The 21,512-nt window shown below is 33.6% G+C and overlaps 3 protein-coding genes across 4 annotated transcripts; 2 read left to right on the top strand and 1 right to left on the bottom strand.

Annotated features, from left to right (window-relative positions):
- Positions 1 to 3,087: 3,087 nt before the first annotated feature.
- Positions 3,088 to 5,802, top strand: LOC106051544 (protein HGH1 homolog). Its single transcript, XM_013206731.2, has 3 exons — positions 3,088 to 3,887; positions 4,379 to 4,569; positions 5,491 to 5,802. The coding sequence occupies exons 1-3, from the start codon at positions 3,215 to 3,217 to the stop codon at positions 5,782 to 5,784; spliced, it is 1,158 nt and encodes a 385-aa protein (XP_013062185.2). The 5' UTR covers positions 3,088 to 3,214; the 3' UTR covers positions 5,785 to 5,802.
- Positions 5,116 to 12,271, bottom strand: LOC106051545 (mediator of RNA polymerase II transcription subunit 19-like). 2 transcript variants are annotated; one of them, XM_056006280.1, is made up of 6 exons: positions 11,763 to 12,271; positions 9,590 to 9,746; positions 8,469 to 8,568; positions 8,023 to 8,128; positions 7,284 to 7,393; positions 5,116 to 6,956 (listed from the first exon to the last, which is right to left on the bottom strand). In XM_056006280.1, the coding sequence occupies exons 1-6, from the start codon at positions 11,956 to 11,958 to the stop codon at positions 6,906 to 6,908; spliced, it is 720 nt and encodes a 239-aa protein (XP_055862255.1). In that variant the 5' UTR covers positions 11,959 to 12,271; the 3' UTR covers positions 5,116 to 6,905. The 2 variants fall into 2 exon arrangements, with proteins under 2 accessions (XP_055862255.1, XP_055862256.1); XM_056006281.1 differs by having other exon boundaries at positions 7,284 to 7,390; positions 11,763 to 12,267.
- Positions 12,272 to 17,086: 4,815 nt separating this feature from the next.
- On the top strand, positions 17,087 to 20,924 carry LOC106051547 (uncharacterized). Its single transcript, XM_013206736.2, has 2 exons — positions 17,087 to 17,253; positions 18,603 to 20,924. Exons 1-2 carry the CDS (start codon positions 17,251 to 17,253, stop codon positions 20,022 to 20,024), a joined length of 1,425 nt encoding a protein of 474 aa, XP_013062190.2. The 5' UTR covers positions 17,087 to 17,250; the 3' UTR covers positions 20,025 to 20,924.
- Positions 20,925 to 21,512: the final 588 nt, after the last annotated feature.

Raw genomic sequence — 21,512 nt, 5'->3', positions numbered from 1 at the left:
GCTAGATATAATCATGCTTCAAATAAACCTGATAGTCTTTTATTTTGACAAAGTTGACAGCATCTACACAAAGTAAAGCTTTGGTTCTATGTCAATTTTTTTTTTGTATAAACAATATTCATTGGTATAAAGCAGTGGGAAGCAAAAACACTACCAGTGCTTATCCCAAAACAAGAAAAAAAGTGATCAAGTGGTACCTCTCAGACTTACTGCTTTTCTTAATTCATAATTTAACAAAAAAATAGGAGAGTTTGATATATATATAATAGCTACCACAGTTCTGCTTTTTAAAAATACTCCAGTGATAATTAACGCAAGTTCTTTTTCAAAAGTTAACCATTAAAAAAAAAAAAGCAAAACATTTGTGTATGTTCAAGTTGTATGGCTATGTCACATGGTTCTAAGAACCTGAAAAGAGCTCTCTGTGAAGGTACAGTATCAGGGAAAAAAAAAGGAAGCCAAAAGAAATAATTGGGAATTGACACAAAGGGATACATGGCCCTTACTCTGGATGAGACACAAAGATTAAATTGTAGTGTGCCAAGTTTCCAGCATTAATTTATACTATAATAACATTTAATAACTTTATCCTACCTTTTCTAAAACCCATGCAGCATCTTCTATTGCTCTTTCAATGATCATTGCTATTCTCTCTTTATCTGTTTCATCCTCATGACTTTTGAAGGCCTGTGAGCAGAAAAGACTCAAGCTAAAAAAAATATGTAACTTAATGAGCAAGATTTATTGGAGATACATGTGTGCTTGATTTGGCTAAGAGCAAATAAAACTATTTGCATTGTCAATAGTTTACTTTGTAAACATTTGTATATTTTTTTGTACAATGTAACCAAAAAAATGCATCATCTCATCTCTGCCTATGGTCCCTTCTGGGGCATAGGCCACCAACCAGACCTGGAGAACCACTACCACCATGGAAAAACTCCAGGTATTCATCAATAACTGCAGGATGCGAAGATTCTTAAGAAACACAAAACAATGCTCTGTCAATGAAAATTCTTTTACTTTTAAAAAAAAAATCAGATACTCATTAGATATGGGTAGGCAAAAATGTTCACTCCAATGTCAGATTTTGTCATTTTACTAAAAAAAAACAAACAACAACTTCCTGTCAAGAGTATGAATAAGACCTTAACAAACAAGTATATTAATAAGTCAAAATGACTGTCTGGTCATGCAGTACGCATGCTGGACTGTCGTTCCATCATCCAGAGTCCCAAATTCATATCTTACCCACTGCCAACCCCCGTCAACCTGCGGAAGGTTTGGGCTAGGATGTAAGTTATCTTCAACTCTTTAGGAACATCTGAAACATGTAAAGCAATTTTGTGTTTCATGTAGTACATGACAACCTATTTTTATTGTTACAAAACAATTGGGCTACTATAGAAATCTTTGGATGACAAAAAGATCAGATCCTAGAAAGAAACACACCAAACTTTTTATTTTCAAATTCTTTTACTAAAAGTTTTAGTTGGGGAAAGGAAAGGGGGTTGACTACATAAGGAAATTACACATAAAAAATAAAATGCTTAAAAGCTGAAGTATAATCTTGTACTTTTCAATATTGTAACATATGTTGGCTTAAGAAACAACATGTTGAGTCAATATTGCGAATAAAAAATTGATTTTGGTACATTTTATTGCTGATGCTGTGGTTTCGACCATGAAAATATCTTAGTTGTCCTAGAAATGCTAGATTAAGGTAAGAGGTAAAGGTTACATTTTCCTATTTTTGTCCACAGCAAGTGATAGAATTAGTGATGAGTGATAAATCAATCAGGGCCCTAATATATAAATATATAATATATTATATATAATATATTGGCCTCCTTCAGTCATAGAACGACCATGGTTTATCTCAAACACTTTTTCATATGGCTGTGGAGCCTTATTTGGAGAGACTTTCCCGTCCACATATATAGAAAGTCAATTTGTTTTTCACTTTTGGTGGTAGAGAAGCAGGCCATTTTTTAATATATAATAGATCTTATGACCTAAATATCGGTATAGATAGATCTAAGAAAATTGTAAACATAATTATAAATTATTCTTTATTATCAAGCTAGGCTATATCATTGGATTATGATAAGAATTAATTCGATGATTGTTATGAAGGCTGTGTTATACTCAATACTAGACTAATCTCTCTAGTGACTCTAGAAAGTCTAGATTCCCCTAGCGGGCCCTAGCCCGCTAGATAGACCTCTACTAGGGCTTGCTTAGATCTAGATAGATGAAGATTAGTTTAGTGAGTGAGTTTAGATCTTTAACTTAGTTATGTTATAAATATATATATATATATAGTAATATAGATCTAGTTATATACTTTAAAAAAATTTATTATATAGTAATATATAATATATAGTTACTAGTAACAATATAGTTAGTATTCTTAGTGTCTTGGTCTTAGTTAGTAGATCTTCTACTAATTCTAGATTCTAGTACTAGTATAGTTACTATAGTAGTAAGTTACTAAGTAACTAGACTCTTATCTACATATTCATTTCATTTATAAATTTTATATGATATTCTACATTCTAGACAATCTTTTTTTTTTTAATCTAGTTAGTTACTCTTGGGTCGAGTTATCATTCTAGTTATGTCTAGAATCTAGAAATAACCAACCTGCTTTATATGGTGCTTATAATAGGGCTGTGCGTCAGGTGGAAGTTTTTTAACGACTCGAAGTAAATATTTATAGAGTTGTAGGGGAGTTTTGGTGGTCATACTAAGACACTGGCACCTCTTCGATTTGTAAATCTGCACAAAAGTGTATCTGTAAATTATTAAAATCTTTTGACTTTAAAGTATAGAAAAATGCATCTGTTTATTAAAAGGTAATTTAGAGTGGTTTCCCAAATTAAGAGCTAGGCATGACACAAGTTTCCCCAAACTATAACTATACTCAGTATACTGGTAAAACTATAGCTAGATCTTGATCTAGATTAAAAAAGCAATGATAAATCTTTTTTCTATATTTTTTATGTTAAAAATTTATTTATATATACTATTGTATTTAAAAAAGTATTTAAGTCAAATACAATATAAATACGAAAATGAGGCTGCATAAAAAAGTAGGGACGCTCTAGATAAATTAAAAAATGGCGACGTAAACAAAAGCACGTTACTATTTTTTTTCCATATAAAATTAATAGAGGTATTTAACACTGTTTTAATAAAATAATCACCTACCATGGCCCTAGACCAGACAACCAAGCTACTTCTAGAAAAAGAAATGCTTCCATTTCTGACGCCATCCGCGCGACCCGACGTTAAATCAATTGCTGTTCGATATTTTTTGGAAATGACGGGTTCTAAAGAAGGACGAGACTTCATTGCAGAAGGAAACACATTTATCCCAGCCATAATTTCACTAACTACAGACACTCAGCTGGATGCTGCTAAGGACGCTTTTCTCACACTTATCAATCTGTCTTCAGAAGATACAATATCCTGGAAACTTATGCACAATGATGTTACATCCACATTTATAATGGACTTGCTACAAAAAATTCTACAACCTGACTTTAAATTTGCTGATGAGGCTTGTAGTATTGTTTCCAATGTCACTAGAATACCATCTTGTGCTAAACATTTAGCAGAGCAGGTGCTTGCAGATAATTCAAAAGTTACTATTGAAAAGATAGTATCTGTTTTGTGTCAAATAAATTATAACAAACATGCAGCGCTCCATTATTTGGGACTTATTTTGTCAAATCTAACTCAAGTTTCAGAAATACGTAAAATAATAATGGATAAAGAAAAAAGAATAATACAAAAGCTATTACCTTTTACAGAGTATGCTGATTCTTTGACACGTAGAGGTGGCATCATAGGAACTTTAAAAAACTGCTGCTTTGAATATGGTAGGCTATTTTAAGTTAAAATTTGCATTATAATTCATTATATTTTTATATATATTTAATATATATATATATATTCTTAAATATCTGTGGATACATAAACATATACAATATATGTTACTACTTTAGACAACAACTTTTGAATTCAGTTGTAATATGTAAGAAACATTTGTTTTAATATTATATTTATTTATTGTCATGGAAGCTTAGTCTTAGTGGTTTTCATATCTCTGGAACTCTGCTCCGAGGGAAATCTTTTTTAAAAGGTGATTTATATCTTGTTTGCCTATTATAATCCTTTTCCCCCTGAGTCCAATTTTAACAAGTCTGCAGCAGTCAGTTGTGTTTTTATCACTCTTTACACCAAGAATGTTCTAACTATAAATTGTAGATTACTGGAATTTTTGTGTCTTCTGGTACCATTAGAAATGTATTTAGATCTTCACATTTTTTCTTGACAAAATGTTTTTTAAGAGGATAATATTTTATTGCAGATTATCACCAATGGCTTCTTAGTGAAGACGTTGACTTACTGACAAGACTGTTACTGCCTCTAGCTGGAGGAGAGGAACTAGATGAAGATGACATGGACAAGCTGCCAATTGATCTTCAATATCTTCCACCAGACAAAAATAGGGAGTCGGACCCTGACCTCAGGACTATGTTGATTGAGTCTATAATGCAGGTAAATATTTTCACATAAGTAATAGGGTTATACACATTGCTAGATAGGCCAAACGCTATTCCCTTTAGTGACTGGTTAAACTAAGATGCAAACAGAGTTGTATAGAAAATGATGACCTTCTATTTAAATTTTTAGAAGATATCAGTCACATATTCTATAAATGGGCAAAGGCCATTTCTTAAGTTGTTTGATACTGAGCTTTTAAATAAATAAAATGGTTTTATTTACTGAAAATTTTGTGTTTTGTTTTTAGTAATTGTGTAGTTCATTCCAGCTATTAGGGCTGAACAGAGGTAACTATGTGATGAAATAGAATGGTGGAGTACATATAGTTAAAGAGAGCACTTTCCTTTGCATTATCAATTAGTATTATTGCTTTGACACTTAAAAAGAATTGTAAGTGTACATTGTATTGTTTTATTCCTTTAATATAATTTAAAATTATCATGGTTAAAAAAATGAGGCTTAACTATTCAGTAGTTATAGTAAGTGACTTAGAATTAAACATAGAAACAATAACATAAATAAAAATAACATATCACTAGAATCGTTTAGGATAGCTTTAATATTGAAACGTAGACTAACAACCATGCAATATTAACCATCTTGTCTAAACTTAGCAAACTGAATTGTAGTATCCTTGAACTTTTTCATGTGCTCATTAACATGTTTGATGACAAATTCTTTCCATATAATTCATGTATCTGCTATGCTGACCATTTATAGAACAAAATTTATTTACATTTTGCACGTAAACCACTAATGCCTAACTCATTACAGCATTAAAGAGAAAAAAAATGCTATTATGTATTTCAAACATATTCTTTGTATTTTTTTTTACATCAACAGCTTTAAAAACAACAAATTATGAAAAATAATTAAAGCATCAATTTTAATAAAAATCTTTTTTATTCTGTTTAGCTTTGTTCCACCAAATGTGGACGCTTGTTTATCAAAGAAAAAAATGCCTATGTCATACTAAGAGAACTTCACAAATGGGAGAAAGACCCAAAAGCTAAACTGGCATGTCAAAATCTGTGTGAACTCCTCATATCTGATGAGCCAGAGCAAGGTATGGAGGATTTACACCAAGTGGAGGTTCCAGCTCATTTACAGCAGAAGTTTAATGAACTTGACTTAGCATTACTGAAGACATTTGAAGAAGAGGACAAAGATAAGGATAATTCAAATGATTGTCAACAAAGCATAAAATAAAAGAATATTTATCATCTAGCAGCTTTTTTCTTTGTTACAGATTTGTTGACCATTTGTTTTTTTTTTTTTTTTTTTGTACTTTTTTTTTTCAATTTTTCAAAAATGTATTTTTAAAAGACATTAAATTCTTTGACTCATCTTTTCACAATGAGTAACAATACAAATCACAAATTAATTTACTAACACAACAATACTGTTTACTACTCTTTAATAATTACAACTATGACTCTTTTCATTGCACTACGTCTTAAAGTGACATATCATACACTTTGTAGAATAGACTCATACTTTTCATCAATGTAGTAGGCTTGACCTGGTAGTTCTTGTTGATTTAGCAGCATACATACAGCCAGCTGATGCAAACTCTGGGAGTGGTAGCTTTTGGGTTAGATGTGGGTATTATACTATTCATAGAGTAACAAAAAGTATGTATTAAAAAACAAATATGAGTAATAATTTAGCAGGATGACTGAACAACTATAACACCATTACAAGATTGTCATTACAGCACTGCATAAATTTACTTTCTTTCTACCACATACAGTAACTTAAAAGACACAGCAAAGATAAATGACCCCCAATAAACAAACAGGTTAGGCATACAGATCATGTTCTACATAAGAACAAAACTTGTATTAACCTGGAAACAAAAAAAAAATGCAAAAGTCTCTTTTAAAGATTAAAGATAACTGAAAAATTTGGAAGAAAGACACATTTTTTTTTTTACAATTGATATATATCTACAAGGGAGATGCTGAGAAGATATCAACAAAGTCATGAAGAATGCTGGCTGTTCAATATGACATAATTTGGAAATTAGATGTTTAGTATTTATGTCATACGGGTTATAGTTTTACAAAATTTTCACAATTAAACTAATGCAAAAAAGAATAATCTTTGTTAACATATTCTTGAAATTGTGAGAAAGAATATAAATCCAAAATAAAGATATATTAAAAAAAAAAAAAGATAAATTCATTGTAATTTTTTTTTTTTACATTTCAGTTGACTTTACTTAACAGCTAAAAAATCTAAACTCTCCTACATACAAATTTATTACAAAAGTTATTTGAATAAAAAAAACAAGTATATATACACAATTTACACGCAACAAATATATTTCATGTTGTTACATCTGTACCATTTGCTGCTGTTGGTTCTGGGCTATGCTTCTGTAAATGAAAATAAAACATACCAAAGCAACTTAATATTTTTTTTTTACAAAATTTTATTGTTCTGATATTAGAACATAAGGTTAAATTGTTTGAACTGAACAATTATAAACCTAGAAAATTACAAGTAAACAATGAATTGAGAAAAAAGAAACTGAAATAATGGTAAAGGATTGAAATTAACAATATGAGTGTCTCTGGTACATTTTTGCAGGGTTTGTTTGTTTATATGTCCAGTGCAGACACAATGGAAAGACCTGTGTGAGCATAATGAACTTTGTAATTATATTTACATTTTTGAAAAGAAGATAAACTTGTCTAAAATACCTTCTTTTTTTTCTTGTCTTTCTTTCTCTTTTTCTTTGAATCTTTTTGGTCATCTTCTTTTTTTGGTCTTTTGGTTTTCTTAGTCTCTGGCTCACCTGTTGCACTGTCTGCTGTCAAAATAGCAATGGATGCTTCAAAACCGTAAAATTGTAATATTCCAATTTATAAATAGAAACTATAACCTTGACCTACGCAAACATAATTGTACTTGTGAACTACACTATCTCATCAGATACAATTTATTAACAATGCAAATCAGTTCAGGTCACAAACTATGTACTAATGACTGGACAATGGTTAAGGGTAGGACATTACACTATTTCAGGTAAAACTTAGATCTTAAAATAGCATTGTTATGACTGATAGTTCACTAATAATTTTAATATACAATTAATTTTTACTACTTATAAAGCCAGTAACACATGTATGGTAAGAAGGATACAAAAATGTAATAATTGGCTTCGAATCACGAGTTAGTAAGTTTTCAGAAGCATTATTTACTGTAAGAAATAACTTGCAAGATTTCTATTATTCTATGTTACTTGAATAAAAATTTTACAGTTTTATACATGATGCTATCTAAACAAAAAATGGGACAGTCTACAAACAACTCAAATAATGTTACATTAGTTGTTTGTTTTTATTAACATAACACTTGAGCATAGTAAGACAAATTCAATGGTGTTATATATTTTTTTTTAAATAAAAAAAAAAAAAATTCAAACAAAAAATTACTTACTCTGAGATAACTGTAAAGTGCTTCCTTTTTCTGAATCTTTAATTTTCTTTTTGTGCCTTTTCTTCTTCTGTGTCATTTGATTCATAAGTTGATACTGTTCTGGAAGCTATATGTTAAGTAATATTTAAATACATAAGTTTTTCATATTTCAGAAATACTGATAAATAACAGGTGGAATCACAAATTAATGCCAGTTACCCGGCTTACTCATGTCTAATTTTTAACACTCAATAGAATTTTAATCATTTTTGGGAGAAAAAATTAAACAGCTGTATACTTAGTAATATTACTTTGACATAATTTTTTTCCTCTACTTTAAGTTTCAGTTTTCAATTTTTTTATTTTTTTTTACCATTCTTGTTTTTCTCAAGGAGGTTTTAAATTTAAAATAATTCTAAAATCAACTTCATATATATTTTGTATCATATTAAAAAACAGCAACTTACAGGACCAGGATGTAATCTAAATCCTGACAGTGCTGAGCCTGAGAGTTGAGTCAACTCTTTTCCAGTGATTGGTGTTTTTTCTATAAGTGATCTTAAAGAACTAGTAAAAAGAATGAAAATTTTTTTTACACAATTAAAAAAAAATAAAATATTTTATCTAATGCAAAACGTACAATAAGCAGATGCTCTTTCCTCCATGAAAATTCAATACTTGTAACATGGAATGGTTTTCCTGAACTTAACAGAATAAATATTTATTATTATGGACACAAAATAAAAAAGTAATTTGGTAGCTTAGGTAAATTTAGAAAATAAAAATATAATATTTACAGTTCTTATATCTCACAAGCTAGTTGAAACTTTAGTTTGTATTATTACACAGCCCTGGTACATATATTTAAGAAAAATGTCTATGTTCAATAGTTATCACTGGAAAAAAAAAAATCTAGAATATTTAATAAGTCATTTTAAAGAGCTATAAACAAAATACCAAAAGGTTTACTTTTAATGGAAAAAACATTGTTAACAACAATTACATTCGCATTATTAAAATGTAGAAGAAAAAAAGTGACAAAGCTGAAAGAAATGGCTATGCATATTGGGACCAGTTACAAAGCATGCTCACTTTGTAGATAAACATTCCTGGTTCCAATAGGCTTATCACCAATCATATTTGGAGGCATAGAAATGCAGTGCTTAGCCGTCAGTCCTCTTAGATAAAAGTAGCTGTCTTCAGTGATCATGATGGACAAACAACAAACATAATAAAGGAGGATAATAGGATGTGAATCCCATTTGTAAAGCCATTTGCATACAATATGAAAGAAGAGTCATAAATTTAAATCTTAGTGAAGGTTGGGACTTCTTACTTTGAAGTCTTAAGGTAACCCAAGTTCATCTAGTGCTAATAGTTATCTGACATTTGTGGAAAGTAGAGGCTGTAGATGCAATGCAAGCTACATGAGACCTTTATAAAACATTAGTTATAAATAGAGGTAAGAAACTTTATAACATCTAATTGGCCGTTTGGCTATGAATCATGATCACAACAACAAAACATAAAACCTATTTATATTGTTAATTACAAGTCTTAAAAATTAAAAGTGGTTATTCAGACAAACCTGTTATCCTGTATTCCAGGTGAGTCTATATTACCAGGAAGATGCGGAAGAAAAGCGCTGAGTTCTTCTTTCACTTTTTTATTTAAAAATCTGTTGTATGAATGTTCCAAATTGTAGTAGTTCAATAAGTTGGTACTGCCAGTTATTTCTGCTTCATCTGAAATATTGAGAAATATTATATACTGATACATATAAAAGAAAATTTTAGTAAGGAGTAAAGTCTATAGTAGATAATTTACTTTAGATTAGGTAGTTGCACCAAAAAATTTAAATTAATCCTATACCAACAAATGTGTAATAGAATGAAAGAGGATGAAAAATGCTTTCCAACAACACCAAATTTATTATGCTATGCTATTATTATGTCCGAGGCGTCCTGACATCCTATGGTCTTTATATAGAGAAATATAAAAAAAAGTGAAGCAATTTTTTTTTAATGTGAATATTTCAAAAACTATTGTGAATACATATACAAAAGTATATTATCAAATTGTACAGTTTTAAAGGAGGAATTTTAATTTATAACTGGCAAATCAAAATGAAATTAAAATGTTAAAACATCATTAGTAAATTACGAAAAAATACAATTTTTTCTAATTTTCTTAAAATAGTCTATAAAAAGAAAAATGCTCCTGGTTGTCAAGTTTTCAACACAATAAGCTTCTAAATTGATCTAGATCTATCTAGTTATAAAACAATAGTGTAGATTAGAAAAAGAATCTTTAGATTTAAGATTTAGATCTATTTAAGTATATTTATTTGAAAGAATATTTTAGATACCTAGATTTACAGATTTTAGCTTCGACATCGACTGACCAAAAGAACTCCCAAGAATACAGGTATTTATTATATTTTATGTTAATAAGCAATGATATAGGTATAAAGAAGTGATTCTTCAATTTGACATGTTTTAGTGTACACTAATTTTATTTTTGTTATGTAAAAAACGGATATTAATGATAAAAGGTCATCCCGGCCTTAGTGAAATTCTAGTACCTGAAAAAAGTGTGCTAAGTTTTAAAATATCGTTGACTCGTTTAATCATAATAAATTTGGTATCATTGGAAAGCTGAATGAATTTTCTAAGTGTATGGGTTAAAACTAAAGATGTACGGAGACCTATATTTTTTCCTTGTTATTTGAAAATTTCAAATTTTTCAGATTAAAATATTTTGGACATAGTAAGAGAAAAAAAATAAAAATTTCCCACTGGCCATTAGAGGAACCTCTTATCTTTAGAATAAACCCAAGAAAATGTCATAAAAACACTCAGTTATAAAGTGATGTCTTTTCTTATGACATGCTTAATTTCAGTTTTGTAAAACCTGAACAGGAAATTGTTTTGATGTCAAATGTGTTTTTAGATCCAATATGGCCGCCTGTGAGAGTACCTACTTTAGATCTAGATCTATAGAATGCTTTATCCTTACTAGATCTATGTGAATTTACTTTTGTGTTAAAAGCAAAAAGTGCATGAAAATGCATTTGTAAAATTCATATCTTGTGAATATAAAATTATAAAATAATAAATCCTTTAAATGCTAAACTGCAGATTTAGTTGTTGTTTTTTTCAGACGTGCCCTATTTTGAAATAGTTTTATAATTTTATAAATAAATACAATGTAATGTTCGTCAGTAAAGTAAATGGTTTGAATAATCACCAATATAATGAACATTAATTTATTTTCATTTCATTACTGTGTCAGTGTTTGTTTTCATTTTTTCTCAAGCACATTTTAAATCTTTTATATTTGTTTTGAAATGATTTAAAAATCAACACTTAGATCTAATATAGGTCACAAATAGGAATCAACTTACAAAAATTAAAACTCATTGTTACGATTGTAAAAGTGTAGAATCTATACTACTCGAGACTGAAATTTTAAAATTTAACAAATCTTGACATTTTTGTTATAATAATAAATTAATAATAATAATAATAAAAAAAATAAAAACAACTTTTATGAAGTTAACTTCAACTAGCCTCTAGTCTACTCTAGTCTCTAGGCTTCAGTTCAAATTAAACTTTAAGTTATAATAAGTAAACTTTTACTTTATAGATCTACATCTATCATAATCTATGACTATGACTGTCTCGGTGTCTGAGTAAAGTTAAAAGTTACAGTTACAGTATAAGTATTGAGTATAATTAAGTAAAAGAAAACATTTTTACCCGGAATGTCTTTCACTAAATAAAATGATCCAGTATGAATAACTGCTGGGGTCTTGCCAGGTGCAAGGCTTATTGTAGTTTTTAAAGTTCCTGAAGAATCTTGTCGTGGATATGCCGGCGATCTAGAACCACGATCTCTAGGACTAGATCGCGGAGAAGATTGCATCGGATCAGGTCTTCTTATCATATCTGCCATATTTAATGTTTTTGTTTATAAGACGTTGTTCCGAGACTAGCTTTTGAAATTGTCTAAAACAACCAGTGCAGGTAGAGATCTAGAATCTACTATTTATACGTATTACGCACTACTACAACAGGTTCCTTTACTTCATATTTATTACTTGGACTAATTAAAGCATACGGAAAATGGTGATACTGAAGAAAAATAGTTTAAGAATCTATAGATCTATATAGTCTAGATCTTGACAATGCCTAAAGAAAAAACTCAGAAAATCTCTAGATCTAAAACGTAAGAGATTGAAGCCACAGGGATAGAGTCTAGAGCACAGGGATGAGGAATAAGCATAGGTCTCAGACCTATATATATTATATATACATTATATCTTGTTGCACAAACCTATATATACACAGACATTTGGAATAGAATCAAATTAGCTCCCTTTATTTAATAGAAAAGAAATCAAGAAACATCTGTAAAAAAAAAATGACCTTCGCCACCCATCTCAGTCATGCGAGAGAGGTTTGGGTAGGATCATAGTAGGATGTGCTAATCTTCTAAAACAAACAAAACAGATCTAGACTACTTTCATTGATATTGGCTATCGCAAGCCTTTGTGCGAAACTGTCAAAATAGAAAGGGAGGAGGCATACAAGACCGGGTCATCTCTCATGATACTATCATCTCATCTGTCCCATAGGCCTATTAATTTTCGTCGTAGGGGTGCTGTGACAGTTCGCATAACCTAATCCCTCCACTCTTTCCGGTCAGCAGCTGTTCTTAGCAGAATATCAAGAGAGAGAGAGAGAGAGCGGTCTATTCTTTCACGTTGCCCAGTCAGCTTTCTTTAGAAGACTCCTTCTTCGTGCTCCTTGAAGGATGACATTTGGGAGTCATGTCTTACAATATGATCGAAATAGCTCAGCTTTCGTCACTTCACAGTATCGGTAATGAAGAGTTCCTCATTTTAGCCAGACTTAGTTGTACAAACGCATTTGTTTTCTTATCCTTAAATCTAATACCTCGCAGATTTAGCCTTTACTCACAAAGGCTTTATGCCTTCTTTCAGCCTCAGTATTCAACTTTTACAACCATATATGGGCACTGTTACCACCAGCGAAGAATACTTATTTTATTTAGCTTGGAAACTCATGTCACATACTCTTCTGGATTTTCCACAACTTAATAATGACAGTGGAATGTCCATACGTGACATTGCTCGAACCAGGTAGATTTCCACAAGTTGCTAAGGGAATAGCTAACTACTAACTTCATAAGTGGGGACTGGTCAAACAAGATTGCCATCACGAGAAATCATTTTCTTCTCTGAAAAAGGAAAAAGAAGATTTAATTGAAAATGGTGTATCACTTTTACTAAACAAGGAAGCATTTAAAAGTCTTTTTTGAATGGAAACCAGCTGCAGAAAGAATAACTAAAGCCACATTTTTATCCGATTTTTAAAATGTCCACATCATAATGCGTTATGCTTCCACCAACCTTGCAAATGATATTGATAAAAATATATTTTAAGATCAACTGCAAAGTATAGGAGGTTAAATACCCATAAAAGATGTATTGATCGTTTGGGGGACTTATGTTCAAACTTTTTACCATACAGACAGTAAGTTGATATAAGCTTCGTAAAAATTGCTCAACAGACCAAAACGACTAAATCCAACGGGTCTAGACGTAGAAATAACACTAAACATAAACATATAGATGGAAGAACAACGAAGAAATACGCAATGCATGTGATGAACACCAACGGGAAGAACAGGCCTGATTCAGAAAGGAAACATCTTGTGACGACCAAATAGCAACACTCAAAATAATTGTAGAACAAAGTGCCGAATGGCAATCTCCACTTTATGCAACATGTGTTGACTTTGAAACTGTCTTTGATATTTTTAAAAATATTACGGGATTCCAAGTAAAATAATAACAATCATTAAAACTTTATGATGGTTTCACGTGTCGAGTGCCCACAGTGACAAACTGTCAGAGGAATTTCCAGTCACAATAGGAGTCAAACATTGATTTTTTTTACCACTCCTGTTCCTTTTAGTATTGGATTGGGTCACAAAAAAAAAGCTTACTCTAATTCAGGTAAAAGAATTCAATGAACTCCTACACAAAAGCTGGAGGACTTGCAATTCACAGACGCGTAGCCTTAAACTACAAAATATACAAGAAAAGTCCGCAGCTTTAAGTGAAGCAGGAAACAAAGTAGGTCTCAATCATCAGAAAACAAAAGTAGGCTACTTGAAACTAACAACCAGCACAATGTAGATATAGCAATGAATTCTCAGACCATAGAAAGACCTTGGTAAGTAGATAGTTTTAGATACCGGGTACCTTGGGAGTGTAGTCAATGTGTCAGGTGGAATAGAAGACGACATTAAACGTCGAATAAATCTGACTCGGTCAGACATTTACCCACCTAAAACCAATCTAGAAATCTTCCTACATTTCTTAAAAGACTAAAATAAAAATCTTAATCTCTAATATAAAGGCGTGTCCTTCTGTATGGGTTTGAAACGTAAAACATGGTGAACTATTGAAGCAAAAAAAAAAGTACAAACCGTCATCAACATATGTTTGAGAAACATCTTTAAAATACAATGTATGACAATGTAGAAAACACTGAACTTCTGGAAATGGTGGACAGGGAGAAATATAGAGGTGTAGCTCTTAGAAAGAAAGTGGAGATGAGTTGGTGACAACCTAAGAAAAGATGTCGACAACACAGTTAGAAAGGCCTCAGATTGGAACCTCCCAGCACAAGACGCAGAGGAAGATAAAAAAAGAACATGGCGACGCAGTGTAGCAGATGAAGCTGGGGGGGGGGGAGGGACACGACAATTCGTTCACTGACATTTCGTTCACCGACAAATCGTTCACGACTTTTCGTTCACGCTACTTTTCGTTCACCAGACAATTCGTTCACCCTACAATTCGTTCACGCGTTTATTCGTTCACCCGGTGAATAAAGAATTAACAAAAAAAAAAAACAACAACAACAACAAAGAAACTCAGATTAGGCCCGATCTCTTTGGAAATAATAGCTACAAAAGTTTAAATGCAAACAAATTAAACACGCGACTAGAATATATTATTAACAATATGCTACTATCCAGTGAACGATTTGTCTGTGAACAATTAGTCTGTGAACGAATTGTCAGTGAACGATTTGTCGTGTGAACGAATTGTCGTGAACAAGTTGTCTGTGAGCAAGTTGTCGGTGAGCGATATGTCGGGTGAACGAATAGTCGCGTGAACGAATAGTCGGGTGAACGAAATGTCTGGTGAACGAATAGTCGCGTGAACGAAAAGTCGTGAACGATTTGTCAGTGAACGAATTGTCGTGGAACCTAGAGGTCCGGAAAGAGCTGGGAAGCAAGAGAAGGTGGTGAGTGGTGTATTTTTTACTGAGGCCCTAGGTTCCAAGAGGAGCACAATGAACAGATGATGATGATGATGATGAAATAATAGCATTTAGAAACTAAATAAAAATGTATAACATTTCGTATCCTAGTAATTATGTTGAATAACGTTTCTTTGGGAGACTTACGCCCTAGTGTTGTACTATGTAAGCCATCGTGTATACATATTTAAATATTCATAACAAATAAGCTTACAAGGGAAACGTCTTTTTTTTTTTAGAAACTTATAAAACATCGCGATGCGAAAATTAAACATTCCTTTTTTTTTTTCTCACCCCCAAAAAGTAGGTCTCAACACATGTATGAGATGAAGGCGACAATGTTAATCGATAGATGAACACTCATTACAACGAAAGATCGATGTTAAAACACACCCAGCACTACTTTATTGTTGAACCACATGTATGTTTCATAGCGATGGCTGCCTACACGTGTGGTATGCACCTCTTACTTCCGTCTCAATGGTCCCGGATTTGAACCCTGCTCGTTACCCCCCCCCCCCTTCCTCAGCCGTTCTGCGGGAGGTGTGGACCAGTGTGTAATTATCTTCAATACTGAAGGAACATCGGAAAAAGTATGCATGGGTGTTATGGAGTGTGTGTGTGTGTGTGTTTCTATGGTGACGGTTGAAGAGGTTAGCGATTGGTTGTGAATGATGCAACATAGGTGGCAATGTCGTCATTTGGTCTGAGTTGAGAAGACGACTCCAGAACATGAGACTGAAAGGTTGTGTTATTGTAGTGTGTTAGATTTTGCTAAAAGATATTATTACTAAAGTCTGCTACATTTATTTAATTTATCACAAGTTGGTTTTGTCTATATTATAAAGTTTTATTTAGTTTTGTTCACAAAAGAAAGTTATTGAAGTGTTTTTTTTCACGTTTAGCCTACTAGTTATATTACGCCTACAACGGTTTAGTTGTCTACCATCAGTTTGGTGCTACAAGTCAACGACCAGTAACAGCTATAGGGCAAATCAATAAATTTAGAAAAGGCTATCAGGCTTCATGTCCTTTTGGACTCATGTCAAAAAAAAATTATAAAAAAAAACAGTGGCGTGGCTTTAACTAAACAAGGAAGAAAGTAGAAACAAAAACTCAAATGGGACACTATGGGTGAGATTCACACTGGATGAGACCTTTAAGATGGCTATAGTGACCAATCTAGAAGTCTTCGTGACAGAGAAAGATATATATCATATTAAATATATTAAGGAAACCTTCTAGCAGTGCAACACACTTTCTTGTATTGGCTTAGTGGCTTCAATAGAATTAATATTCAACCTAATGCACGTGAATATGTTGGCCTTTTCTTCCATTCATTCATTCATCAACACTATTTCTTTGACCTCACCTTCCCCTTTATCTATCCCTTAGTCTGTTAGATCGTTGGGGCACCACATAAGATCTGTGGACCGTCTTTTTCCATTCCTCTCTGTCGTTTGCCTTGGAAAGAACCTCTTTCAATTAATTCCATTTTAAAATTTCAAACATAATTTGTCCCAATCAATTGTAATTGGTTTTCTTTTAAAAAAGTTTTACCCTTTCATGTTGCCTATAATCTTACCCTCTCTCCCCCCCCCCCCCCACTTAATCGTTTAAAATTAATCGCTCACCAAGTTCAGATTTTAATGGCACGTCACGTGACCCAACACTCGCCAAGGGAGATGAGCACATTGAGCAGGTTGCTGTTGTAGATTTTCATACATGGCGGATATTTGTCCCATTAGTGACAAGTGTAGGCCTGTGTTCACGAAGCCTATTTACTGTTATGATATATTTAGATAGACAATATAGGTCTGGATGAACATTACCGTGATATGCTTAATTAGACATAGGTTCAGACTTTAGTTCGCAGAAATCATTGATGGTAAGTTGTTGAATTATTCTGTTCCTAATAATAAAATACTGCGATAAGAGATAGAATAGTATTTAAATATTTGTTGCAGAAATAGAAAGTAAAGTACCAATCGATGCGATCTATAGGTAGATGATGTGTGGGTCGTCTGTTTCTATGGCCTACCCAATCAATATCAGGTATCCGTTTGCATTGGGTGGACTCGAGGGCGTCCTAAAAAATACAAAACATTTTTTTTTTAATTCCTCACCGGGATTCGATCCCGAGACACTTTAGTTCTTATCTTAGCTAATACAGACGTCACTTCAAAAAAGAAGATGATTACATCCTACGCGTCATACATCTTAACCAATGACTTAAATTCTGCCAAGTCACTGGTTTTCCTGGCTGGCTCAGGCAACCCATTCCATGCTCTAATAGCACTAGGGAAGAAGGAGCATTTGTACAAATTTGTCCTAGCATATGGAACGAGGAATATTCCCCTATCTTTGTGTTGTATTTTATTCGATGTATTTGTTTTTGTATTTGAAGATTATGGTTCAGTGTTTTATGTATAATTGCTACTTTACTTTTGAGTCTCAACCATCACTAGTCAGCTAACGCGCCCTTAGGAACTGGAGATTATTTCGAATAGATTTTCTTGCTATAATTAATGTATTCTAGAAAAAAAATTGCTTACATATTCTTAAGAAATTTTTTTTTTCGCGAGTCACCTAAATATAATATGGGCCATAATATGGCTATCAAATCAAGTACGTTCAGATATTCATGTCGAAAGTGCAACATTAGGTAAGAGAAACGTGAAAAAAAAGCTTTAGAGCTCCCTCCCCAACCATGTCAGTACTTTATGCCTATTTAAACTGTTGGAAACAACCTTAATACAAAGCTCTGGAGATAATAGCTTAGAATCAGTAATTAAAATGAGGCGCGGTTTCTGAGCTGTAAAGCGCTTGGCCTCCGAACCGGGGACCGGTGTTCGAATCCTGGTCAAGACTGGGATTTTTAATTTCGGGATCTTCGCGTCTACCCAGCTCTAAGGGGTACCTGACATTAATTGGGAAAAAGTAAAGGCGGTTGGTTGCTGTTGTGCTGGCCACATGACACCCTTGTTAACCGTAGGCCACAAAAAACAGACCACAAGGTCTGAAAGGGGAACTTTTTACTTACAGTATTTAGAAATATTGTTTTATTACCATCTTGATAAGTCTTCGTATCCTCGAGAAAATGGTATAAATATGGTGATCGGATAGGCTTGGTTTTTGTATGGTAACTACATTTATAGTCATCCCCTACCCACCCACCACTAATTAAGCCTACGCTTTTTTTCTTTGGTTGTAATCTGTTCCTAATTGAATTTTCAGAAGATGTCTATCCAGCGAGTACTGCTTCGATTACTGAGATTTTCACTACCGATTCTTTTTGTATTTCTACTTCTGAGCGGGTCTTTTATTATTAGTTTTGTAAGGAACAAGCTTTGGGCCTTTCGACTTAAAACGCCGTTGGTGCCCTACAATGAACTGGAAAGGAGCCACGTTTCCAGGGAGCTCGTGCTGAAACAGTTCCAAAACGACATTGAAATCGTTTGGGCTCAGCGGGAAAGAGGGCCCAAGCTGAAAGACCACTGCTTGAAGTCAAAACTGGACGTCATTTGCACGGATGTTCAATACAACATAGACATTGCGCAAGGCATGGGGTTGTCTATCCCCGAGAGCAACGTGTCGATTTCAGGAAATATAACTGCCAACTATAAGGTTCTTCCACCCGTTTCCAATATTACGAAAATAGTTTCTTCGGTGAATCCTGGGTATTTACGTAAACACCTGTGCTACAACGTTTCCAGAACTCGACAACTAGTGAAAAGGACAGTCGACGCAAACTTCTGTCCGCGTTTACTCAAACTCTTTGAAGACATCACAATAAAGGCTGAGCCGTATTTACTGCTTCTATTCACTTGGTGGCCTGACTACTTGGTGGACGTGGACAAGTTCAGCAGAAAGCTGCTACTGGAAAACTGCAAGCGGGTTCGACCATTCGTCGAAACCATCATCTTTACGGACAGCAGGATGACTATGGCTAACGCCAACGCCATGAACTTCACCTGTCTTCCGGTGCCGGGTTACAGTTCTGGAGGCCTTCCCATTTTTCAAAATATGGCCAAGGTTGTGATGGAAAAGTTTAGCGCTACGTTTTACGGCTACGTCAAGGCCACAAGTGTATTCGACGCGTCCTTTCTAGAGTCACTCTTAGGCGTCAAAGAGATCCTAGTCAAGTCCTCGCAGAACGAAAAATCTAAATCTAACCGATTTCCCACCTCGAAGCCTATCGCGATGTACGGGGAAGCCATGCATTACCAAAAGCTCAGTAGCGCTGCGGACTTGTACGAGCTCAACCTGCTGGCCTACACCAGAGGGAGCTACGAGTGGGAAAACCCTCAGGCTGCTTTCGTGTATTTCGTGTTTACCAAGCAAGACATGTCAGACGTTCCACCTTTAATCATCGACGACGACGCCCTGGTTCCGTTTTTGATAGCGCGTTCTAGAACGCTGGGCCACCTGGTGATAAACGTTGGCCGAACTGTAACAGCTCTGTACACATCCCACAATGCCACCAGGTCAGAGTGGAACCGGAAGTACATTAAAGAGCTACCACGGGATTCACTTTACAACAAGAATCTCGCCATGAAGTATTTCAATTCGATAGTAATGAATAGTTCCCATGAATCTCATGATCTCTACAGCACATTCAACAGTGATGGAAAAATTGTTTTTAAAGGATGGGCTTGAAGGAACATTAGTAATTTAAGTCGTTTATAAAACAAAACACTTATGTGGAGACAATCACATTTAGTAGTGCAGTTATTTTATGCATAGCGCGCGTGTGATTTATTTATACGTGTAAATATGTGTGTGTGTTTACAAATGAGACAGAGCTGTTTTAAGATTATAAAAAAGAATATGAAAGTAATCTCCGGTTAATACATTTTCCCTACCCTTGCTGTTATATATATGTCTTCTTTTATTATATGTAAATTTATGGAATAAAAAAAGGGGTGAGGGAAATCTTCTATTTCAGAAATATTAGTGTAGTTTAGGCCTACTCTAAAGAAGGGAGGGTAATACTTCACTCTTTGGTGCAGTGGCGTAGCTACCAATGTGCGGGTGGTGCGGGCCGCACAGGGCACCAAGTGGAGAGGGGCACCAAAATTCACACAGTGTGTATTAATTTTCTATTTCCATGAGCTTTTCAGTAAAAACAACTAACTGTATGGACACGAACAAACTACTGTATTTTAAACATGAATTAACGATTTATAAACTAGTCATGTTGCTATTTTGTTTCATCTCCTTGACTATTTCTTCCATACAATGTAAGCTATAGAACAGTTTGTATCTAATTTACTAGATTTATTTCGGACACACGGTACATGTTGTTACTACACTGATCAATGCTCTGTAATATAAAGAAGAAGAAGAAGATAGGCCAACCTTTTTTTACTTCATTGTTTAGTCCATTGGTTTAATCTAGATATAGAGTTTACAAATATATTTCTAAACTCTAGCTCTAAATAATTGTCTTAGTTTATTCATTTCTTTATGATTCTTTAAAGTTTAATTTTGGAAATAATTCTATTGTAATGTCAATATTTTTAAATAAGCTAACCTTTGTTTTCTACGAGTTTTATTTTTTAAACTAAGTAGTTAATTGTAATACTGTAACGTAAAACAAAATGATGAACAGTGCTCAAGACTGACTAGTCTGGCTGGCGCCTCAAAGCCCTTTTAAGCTCAGATGGAGAAATCGGCATCTCTGGTTCTTTCCGGTCTGGGTAGACTATAAGGGCCCCATACCCAGATCTATCGGGGTCCCTCATTACCGACCCATCGGTATAGTAGAAAATGGTATCTGATGGGTAGGACTTTAGTGTAGCTGATGCCAAGTTTTGGAGTATGGCAGATGTTAATCGCCTCTTGGTGGCTCCCTCTTGCCCTATAAGGGACATGTTTGTTTGTGGGGCCGGCAATCTCCTCCACGCAGGGCAAGTACTAATTCTCCTAGTAGGAATTCTATCAGTGGAGAGCCCAGCTGATTTTGACAAATTGGTCGCAATGTGGAGGAACGATCGCATTTTAATGCGGTTCCTCTCTCTCCATTGTTGCACTAAGATTGTGGTGGGTAGCCTAGAGTCGCCCCTTTTGTAGCGCTCGTAGGCCGTAAGTACCGCCCTCTCCCTCCTTAAATGTAAAGGGGCCATGTTTGTTAAGATTTCAGCA

The sequence above is a fragment of the Biomphalaria glabrata genome, chromosome 12, assembly GCF_947242115.1.
Source record: "Biomphalaria glabrata chromosome 12, xgBioGlab47.1, whole genome shotgun sequence".
NCBI classification, from domain to species: domain Eukaryota; kingdom Metazoa; phylum Mollusca; class Gastropoda; family Planorbidae; genus Biomphalaria; species Biomphalaria glabrata.
This window is presented reverse-complemented; position numbering and strand designations above follow the sequence as displayed.

Coding starts and splice junctions, on each gene's coding strand:
- LOC106051544 (XM_013206731.2), top strand. CDS start 3,215: ATGGCCCTAGACCAGACAACCAAGCTACTTCTAGAAAAAGAAATGCTT. Junction 3,888..4,378: donor AAACTGCTGCTTTGAATATG/GTAGGCTATTTT, acceptor ATTTTATTGCAG/ATTATCACCAATGGCTTCTT. Junction 4,570..5,490: donor TGATTGAGTCTATAATGCAG/GTAAATATTTTC, acceptor TATTCTGTTTAG/CTTTGTTCCACCAAATGTGG.
- LOC106051545 (XM_056006280.1), bottom strand. CDS start 11,958: ATGGCAGATATGATAAGAAGACCTGATCCGATGCAATCTTCTCCGCGA. Junction 9,747..11,762: donor TTTAGTGAAAGACATTCCGG/GTAAAAATGTTT, acceptor TCAATATTTCAG/ATGAAGCAGAAATAACTGGC. Junction 8,569..9,589: donor CCTGGAATACAGGATAACAG/GTTTGTCTGAAT, acceptor TCTTTTTACTAG/TTCTTTAAGATCACTTATAG.